Below are 8996 nucleotides of genomic sequence, written 5' to 3' on the forward strand. Positions count from 1 at the left end.
AAGTAGCTTGCTTACCAACCACATGGTTCCGGGTTCAGTCCCACTGCGTGGCACCTTGGGCAAGTGTCTTCTACTATAGCCTCGGGCCGACCAAAGCCTTGTGAGTGGATTTAGTAGACGGAAATTGAAAGAAGCCCGTCGTATATATGTATATATATATATATATGTGTTTGTGTGTCTGTGTTTGTCCCTCCACCATCGCTTGACAACCGATGCTGGAGTGTTTACGTGCCCATAACTTAGCGGTTCGGCAAAAAGAGACCGATAGAATAAGTACTGGGCTTACAAAGAATATATATATATATCCTCACCATCATGCTTCAGTGTCTAGTTTGGCAGGTTGTTTGATGGTTAGATGCCCTTTGTAATGCCAACCATGTTACTGCATATACTGGCTGTATTCCTGTACCACCAGCACTAGTTAGGCTGAAACTTGCAAAACAATGAACCTAAGAGGGGCTGGTTTATGTTAGGATATGAGGGGTTAAATGCGGAGAGAAAGGGCCACAGCAGAAAATACTCCTTGCAGTAAACGAACTCCCTGTTTGTTTACTTTATAAGAGAAGGTGGGGGTGGAAAGAGATGAAAATAGTGGTGATGAAGTGTTTGAGTGGACACTCAAGATGAATAGAAGAGAACAGGAACAAGGGCTGTGGGTGGGATTTCAAGGGTGCATGGGAGAATTACAGTTGAGGAATCACTGAGGGAAAGTAGGTGACAACTGTGAAGACTGGGCACAGCTGAAGGGTAGATGTAGCAAATGGGGGATAAGGGTGGGGAATGCCAATTGATGTATGTGTCCGGGAAGGTAGGCAAAGAAAAGGAAGACTGGACAATGTGTAAGGATGTGGGTGTGTATGTGTGTTTGTGTATGGGCTTGTGCTCAACTAGGTAAGCAGAAAAATACGCAGACAAATAGATGGATTGATATCTTTATTATTCTAATTAACTTTAATGTAATAAAAAATTAATAAACATAAAGTTACATTTCTGAATATTTTTACTATTTCAGAAGAATAAAAGTGAAAAAGATTTCTGAATATCATTATTATTTTAGAACCTGTAAAAGTAAAATAACATATCAGACTATTTTTAATATTTTAGAAGAATAAAGGTAAAAAGATTTCTGAATATTAAATGTAGTAAATGTTAATTATATGGTAATCTGATTATATATCGTGGAATTCTCAATAAGTTGGTTAGGCTCCATCACTAATTCCAAAGTTTTATCTCTTTATCTTTTACTTCAGATTCTTGTATTTACCTGACAGGTAGTAAATTATATGTTAATATATTACATTAAGATATTGGATTAGATATAGGATTAAAATATTTGGCATATACATTACTTTTTTTATTTTAGAATTTATTTCTGTGTTGCTACGTTTTGTTAATATTAGTAACTAATTGATACTTTAAGTGCAGTAAATGGTAATTTTATAGTTATATGGTTATATAGAGGTGATATAGTGGGCAGGATTCTCCTGAAGTTGGTAAGTTCATGTTTCGTTAGATTCAGGAAAGTCTTCTCCAAGAGCTATTTCGTTAGAAGTGTGTTTGCTCTGTCATTCCATTTAACAATGCAATAATTGTATCAATTTTTTTATTTACATTTTCCATCTGAACACGTAGCCCCTCCTCAATCTGCAATAAATAAGTGAGATTTTCCTCAAAATGGCAAGTCATATTGGGTAATGAAGTTCTAGATATACTATGTCAGACTAAAACATGAGATAGTCATGGCTGGATTCTTCTGATCATGGATTATAAATCATAGGTTGTAATCTTCTGTTTGATCAGAACTAAAAAGAACTAAGCAACAAAATATTAAAGCTCTTCTAATACAAATATGGCTTGACAATTAATCAGTATTACAAAGGTTATTCTGGTTGGTGGAAGGATATATTTTACGATCGAAGAAAGGAGTTGGGCAGAATTTTGGCCAGTATAATCTGAAGAATTACAAAGTATTTGCTAAGAAAAATAACTCAAGTAAACCAGCACCATGAGAAGACTATGTTTTACTAATGATATCTTTAGTTATTATACAGGTTCATCTTCCAAACTTTGTTTTAAAATTTGAATCTATTTGTTCTTTTTCCTCATAAAACTAGTGAAGATGTATTGCTTGTGCCTAAGAAACAATGGTACAACCCCTTCACAATAAAGCTGACCTTAGTCCCTATAACCATTGTATTTCTAATTATTTCTTCTCTTCATCACTTAACAGACCAATCTTCTGCATCTATGTCTCTAAGAAATTCTAACATTCTCTAAATTATTATTCATTCAGTCAATAATTTCATTTTGAATTTGGAGAAAAAGAAAAAATTTTACTAAACAATGACTGAATAAAATTTTACAGAACTTTTCCTATTAAAACTGAAAATAGATTAAAAGCAAGAAACAACAAACCTTTTCTTCAACATTACGTCGTAATTCTTCAACCTTCAATGATAATTGGTCAATTCTGGAAGAAAAAAATACATTAAAAGTCTTCATTAAAAACTACGGATGCAATTTTTAATGAAAACCTTTAAATGAATCAGAAACTTAAAAACAAAATAGTTCGGAACATTGATAACTCTTTTTTTTTTTGTTATTTGATGGCACTTCTTCACACAGCTGGACAATGTGTATGGATGAGCCTATGTTTCACTGTGGATGTTTTATTTATGTTTAGAAAGCATATTTAACTTTAAGTATCTTGTGTCCACTATCTGGACATAAGATTATCCCAAATAATTGAGAAATTTTATAGCAGTAGAATAGTATTATTTCCAAAGACATTTTTTATTTATTCAATCCCATATAACCAAGGACAAGTAGCCATCTCCCTAGAAGCTGTTTGCTGATCCTAGATGCTTTTACAAATTTTCAACTTTAGATTCTGATTTTAAATTTTGCTGCAATTACCATTACCCTTTATCCCCCATGGTGTAGATAAAATGTACATTGGGAGAGAGACTGGCTCAGATTGGTGGACCCAACTGAATCATACAAAACTGGCACTGAGTCTATTCCAAAATTCCTATTAAATAAGGCAACAAAATGGACGAATTATTAAAACATCAGAGAAAATGCCTTGTGGTATTTGTCCTGGCTCTTTACCTTCTGAGTTCAAATCCCACCAAGGTCATCTTTGCCTTTCAACCTTTCAGGGTCCAGTCTTATACAGGGATCGATGGTAATGACTAATCCCCTCCCCTCTAAATGTCTAACCTTCTGACTAAATCAAAAATTTTAATTAAAAGTGGAGAAATGGCTGAGATAGTAATAATACCAAAACACATTGTTTATAATATTTTATGCCAAACCTACTTTTCTTATTTCTAGATTTAATAAAATGAACATCACTAATGAACTGGTATCAATTCATCCCTCTTACTCCAGACTTGTAATTTTTCTTTTATTCTAAGTTTGAATTTCATTGGAATCAACTTTATCCTTTTCTAATCAGGCCCAATAAGATTCATGTAATATTCTAAGGTATATTCAGTCAATTACTTCCAACACTCACTCTTACAAGAATTGGTTCTTTTGCCAAAGTAAAAAATTGTTCTGCTGGTGAGAAAAAGATGAGCTTACTTATTTGATGATGAAATCACTTTCTTATACAAGCTATCACTGACAGAAATATCTTTCTTTGATATGTAAGAGTCGACCATCTGATCTTCCCAGAGAATTAAATGTTTGCTTCCATTAACATCAAATTGTTTACCTGTAGAAGAAAGGTCAATTTGAAGTTAATTATATATACAATTGTACATAAGTTGTATTTGCTATATAGTGCATTGATAACACATAGTTAAGATGTTAGTGGTTACAGAGTGTAGATGAACACAGATAAAGTTCTTGAAGAAACTGTAGAGTGTAAGGATAACATATGGATAAAATTTGTAATGGTAACATATAGAATGTTGCAGCTGAAAACTTTTGGGAGCAAATTTTATGAATAGAAGCTCTTTTTAACAATTTTTATCCTTAAAATCACCTGTGTAAATTACATAGGTGCAAAATTTATATGGGTTTTTACAGTAATACTATGTAGGTGTACAAATTTGAAAGATCTTATCTCATCATGATAAAAGAGTTATAGAGGTACAGAAAAGATACTTACTAAATACAGAATGTTTTTGATATGCATTTCGTGCTTTCTTATATTGATAATGACAAAATTGGTAGATGTTACTAAGCAGTATAAAAGGTGGAGGCAAAGGAGGACGTACACAAAACTCATAGATAAGCTCATATCTTTGGAAGGACCAGTGGTGATAACTCATTTCCTGCACTTTTTGAAAACTAAAGCTAAAATACAAATCAATAAACATTACAGAATGATTATATATATATATAATTTTAAGTTAGTTGTTCTTAAATCAGAGACAAAATTATATTCACTATAAGCAACTGAGTGGGTAAATTTTATATTGTCAGTAGTTGTGGCATATAACTATATAACTAATCAAAACGTCACCATTGGTTTCACATTAAATATTGCCACAAGAAAATACTCATGTCACTTCAGACATACTAGCTTGTGGACAAGCATGAATGAAGACACATCAACATTATCTAGTGGTAAAAGTGAAACAAACAATAACTGTCTGACAAGTCAATGTGCTATAACCATTGATTTGTTATTTCATGACATTAAGGCACACGTGTGTGTGAGTGTGTGTGTGTGTGTGTGTGTGTGTGTGTGTGTGCAAATACATATTCATCTAACATCATGCTCTGAAGCATACATATATTGAGTTCTACACCTGGTTATGAATCTTACTATGCCTAAGTAAAATATTAAAATACATACATAATACAAAGTACGGATGATTAGGTACGCTAGGTAAGTACTGTAATGGATTACTGGGGCTCCAAGGTTATATCCGAGACGGTAGTTATGGAGCTATTGCAGAAACCCGATATAGCAGATATATAATTGTTAAAGAGGACAAAAAACGTTAAGGCAAGACAAACATCTCAAGTCATATACATTATTATTAAGTTTCAGGTGTGGAAGCAGGGACTAGAATCAAAGGGCCTTAGAGTCAACCTAGCTAAAAGCAAAGTCCTAATAAGTAGGAAGGTAGACAAAACACAAACTTCTTCAGGTAGATGGCCCTGCTCGATCTGTAGAAAAGGCGTAGGTAGAAACTCTATAAGATGTACCCAGTGTAAGCTATGGACACACAAAAGGTGCAGCAATATCAAAGGAAGGTTAACTAGGAAGTTAGTTTTTGTATGTGGCAGATGTTCAGGAGCAATAAACACTGTAAATGTGCAGAAAACAACTTCTGCCACATTCCAGGGAGAAAAACTAGACGTAGTTGATAGCTTCCGCTATCTGGTTGACCAAGTTAGTAGTGGGGGTGGTGTGCTGAAAGTGTAGCTGCTAGAATAAGAATAGCATGGGCAAAGTTTAGAGAGCTCTTACCTCTGCTGGTGACAAAGGGCCTCTCACTCAGAGTAAAATGCAGACTGTATGATGCATGTGTATGAACAGTCATGCTACATGGCAGTGAAACATGGGCTGTAACTGCTAAAGACATGCGTAAGCTCACAAGGAATGAAGCCAGTATGCTCCGGTGGATATATAATGTCAGTGGGCATACTCGACAGAGTGTAAGTACCTTGAGAGAAAAGTTGAACCTAAGAAGCATCAGTTGTGGTGTGCAAGAGAGACAACTGCGCTGGTATGGACATGTGGCGAGAATGGATGAGGATAGCTGCGTGAAAAAGTGCCACAGCCTAGCAGTTGAGGGAACCTGTGGAAGAGGTAGGCCCAGGAAGACCTGGGATGAGGTGGTGAGGCATGACCTTTGAAACTTCAAACATTAGGCTGCATCGAGGCAATGACTAGTGACCGAGACCTTTGGAAATATACTGTGCATGAGAAGACTCGGCAAGCCAAGTAAGACCAAAATCCAAGGCCTCTGCCAGGGGTGTAGCCAGCCCACTTATGCGTACCTTTCCTTCATTGGACACTAAACTCCACTTGTGAAGACCTGTTGAGGCAAGTGAAATCGAAATTGATCTAAATTCGCCGACTGGCCCCCATGCCAACGTCTCCTTCATTGGACACTAAACTCGGCTTGCAAAGACCTGTTGGGGCAAGCGAAAACAAAATCGTGATGGCACCTGTACCAGTGGAGCACTAACAGCACTGTTCGAGCATGATCGTTGCTAGAGCAGTTGTCTGGCTTCCGTTGAGTGTGATTGTTACCAATGTCGCCTTCCTGGCACTTGTGCCAGTGGCACGTGAAAAGACATTCGACCAAGATCATTGCCAGTGACGCTGGACTGGCTCCTGTGCAGGTGGCACGTAAAATACACCATTTAGAGCATGGCCGTTGCCAGTACCGCCTGACTAGCCTTTGTGCCGGTGGCACGTAAAAGCACCCACTATACTCTCGAAGTGGTTGGCGTTAGGAAGGGCATCCAGCTGTAGAAACTCTGCCAAATGAGATTGGAGCCTGGTGCAGCCATCTGGTTCGCCAGGCCTCAGTCAAATCGTCCAACCCATGCTAGCATGGAAAGCGGATGTTAAATGATGATGATGATGATGATGATATGAGAGAGACAGACAGACAGACAGAGGTAGATATGTGATTGTGTGTGTAAGTGTGTATGTGAGCATGTCTTGAGAGTGTGTCTTTGTGTCTGTGTTTGTATTGCTCCCCCTCCACTTGATGATCAGTTTTGATTTATTAACATCCCTATAACTTAGCAGTTCAGTAATAGAGACTGATTGAAAAATAACAAACTTAAAACATTAGTATTAGGGTCAATGAATTCAACTGAAACCCTTCAATGTCTCGGCATAGCAACAGCGCAATGGCTGAACCAAGTAAAAGATAAAAAATAACAATGAAAGCCAACTATTTAATCAAACACACACACACACACACACACACACACACAAACACAAACACACATGCACACGCACACAAACACACACAAACACACACACACACACACATATATGCATGCATTCTCATATATGTAATGGAAAAATTCTTACCTAAACATAGCAATAAGTAAATTTAGAAGCAAAATATGCACTATCAAGATGTATAAACACATTAGAATCGGTGCTATATACATAATAAGTTTGGATTTGATATTTTCTGCAAGAAAAGAAAAGAAATTTTATCAAATGTCTCAGCAATTATAATAATGGTATTGGTTGCAAGTTTTGGCACAAAGCCAACAATTCGGGAGACTTATTTATCAACCCCAAAAAGATAAAAGGCAAAGAACATCTCAGCAGAATTTTAACTCACGGGGCAAAGACAAATGAAATGCATTTTGCCTAGCATGCTAGCAATTCTGCCAACTTGCCAATTTAACAATTATGATAATATTGGTTGCAAGTTTTGGCACAAAGCCAGCAATTTTGAGGGAGAGCTTAATCAATAGTATCGACTCTCGTGTTCTACTGGTACTTGTTATATTGACACTGAAAGGATGAAACACAAAATCAAACTCAGAAGAATTTGAACCCAGCATGCAAAGACAGATGAAACGCCATAAAGCATTTTACCGAATGTGCTAACAATTCTACCCATTCACTGCCTTTGCAATTATAATAATACTGAAATATAATCTTAACTGTATACTTAGCAAGTGCTACTCTGGTTGAGCTTCTGACATGATCAGTTTGTGAAATTTAAACAAACTACTATAAAACTGTAGCCTTGTGCTTTTGCATGAATTCTTTAATTCAGAAAATTAGTATTATTATTCCCCAATTACTACTATCATTCCGTTTCAAATAATGAATGTGACATTTTTTTGAAATACTGTGATAATTTGCCTTTGATTCTTGCTTTAACAACAGTCAGGTGATATAGAATAAAACAGGCTTCTTCTCAACTGGAACAAAACAATGACACTACAATAGGGTGGAATCAACCCTTTTATTTAAAGTATGGACAAAAATACAAAATACATGACGAACAATGATGGGGCACATGAATAGCTTTCACTTAAATTTTGTATAGTTGAGTGACTTCACTTTATATAGCTCATTATATCATTGATCATAGACAGGTGAAAAACTAAATACTTTTAGAACTAAATTCAAAAGTTTTGCTAATTCATTCCACTAACATACAAAATATATTGTCATTATAAACAGATATAATCTATTTATTTGTCAAATCAGTAAATGAAAGTAAAAAATACATCAAAATTTGTTTACCTTCATATTCTTCAAGAAAAAGTTCTCCATACATGTGGAAATATGCCTTTCTAAACACTGCTTTAAATAAATCGTATGAGACTGGTGTACTTGGATAGAGAATTGATTGGGTAGCAATGCCAAAAGCAATCATGAAAATACACAGAATTATGATAAAATATCCAAGGTCTTGCATCTGAAAGATAAATAATTTTGTTGTTAAGCAGAGATAATTAATCATTTGTTAATATAATGGATACAGCTAATATTACAAAATAATTAACTATGAAGTTAAAAGGTATTCTATTAAAAGTGAGATTTAATCAGAATTTGGTTAATTTATTTGTTGTGACTATGGTGCTGCTAGACCAGTCATTGGGTACGACTCCTTCGTGTATCACCTGGTTAACAATACGGGTGACTAGGCTGTAGCCGACACTGCCAGATATTTTGAGCGTCTCTGCAGTGATTCCTGATGGGCCGGGGGCTTTCCCTGTCTTCATACTCTTAATTGCTTTATCTACCATGGTACTGTCAACTCGGATAGCTGGTCCCTCAGTTGGGTCGACATTCGGCAGACTCTCTTTCTCCCATTCATTCTCTTTATTGAGCAACCTTTCATAGTAGCATCTCCAGACCTCTTTCTTTGCAGCCTCGTTTAATGCAAGCGTACCATCATCCATGCGAACACATTTCTCTCCCACAACATCACGATTCTCTCTCACACACTGTCTTGCAACACGAAATACTTCAAGTCTTTGGTCCTCATGGCGCAGAACATTGGCAAACTTTTTCTTATCTGCTTCCCCTCTGG

General features: G+C 36.0%; 1 protein-coding gene across 3 annotated transcripts in view; it reads right to left on the minus strand.

Annotated features, from left to right (window-relative positions):
• Window positions 1-932: 932 nt before the first annotated feature.
• Window positions 933-8996, minus strand: part of LOC106876914 (transient receptor potential cation channel subfamily M member-like 2) — a 55562-nt gene continuing 47498 nt past the window's right edge. For 2 of the 3 annotated variants that reach the window (XM_014925663.2, XM_052974096.1), the window contains exons 24-29: window positions 8204-8378; window positions 7022-7127; window positions 4121-4308; window positions 3589-3721; window positions 2416-2470; window positions 933-1644 (exon numbers count right to left, since the gene is read on the minus strand). In XM_014925663.2, coding sequence (XP_014781149.1) covers window positions 1546-1644; window positions 2416-2470; window positions 3589-3721; window positions 4121-4308; window positions 7022-7127; window positions 8204-8378 — 756 coding nt within the window. In that variant the 3' untranslated portion in view covers window positions 933-1545. Of the gene's footprint in view, window positions 1645-2415; window positions 2471-3588; window positions 3722-4120; window positions 4309-7021; window positions 7128-8203; window positions 8379-8996 lie in introns of those variants that run through there. The other variant, XM_014925665.2, reaches the window with a different exon arrangement.

Source organism: Octopus bimaculoides, chromosome 17 (genome assembly GCF_001194135.2).
Source record: "Octopus bimaculoides isolate UCB-OBI-ISO-001 chromosome 17, ASM119413v2, whole genome shotgun sequence".
NCBI lineage: Eukaryota > Metazoa > Mollusca > Cephalopoda > Octopoda > Octopodidae > Octopus > Octopus bimaculoides.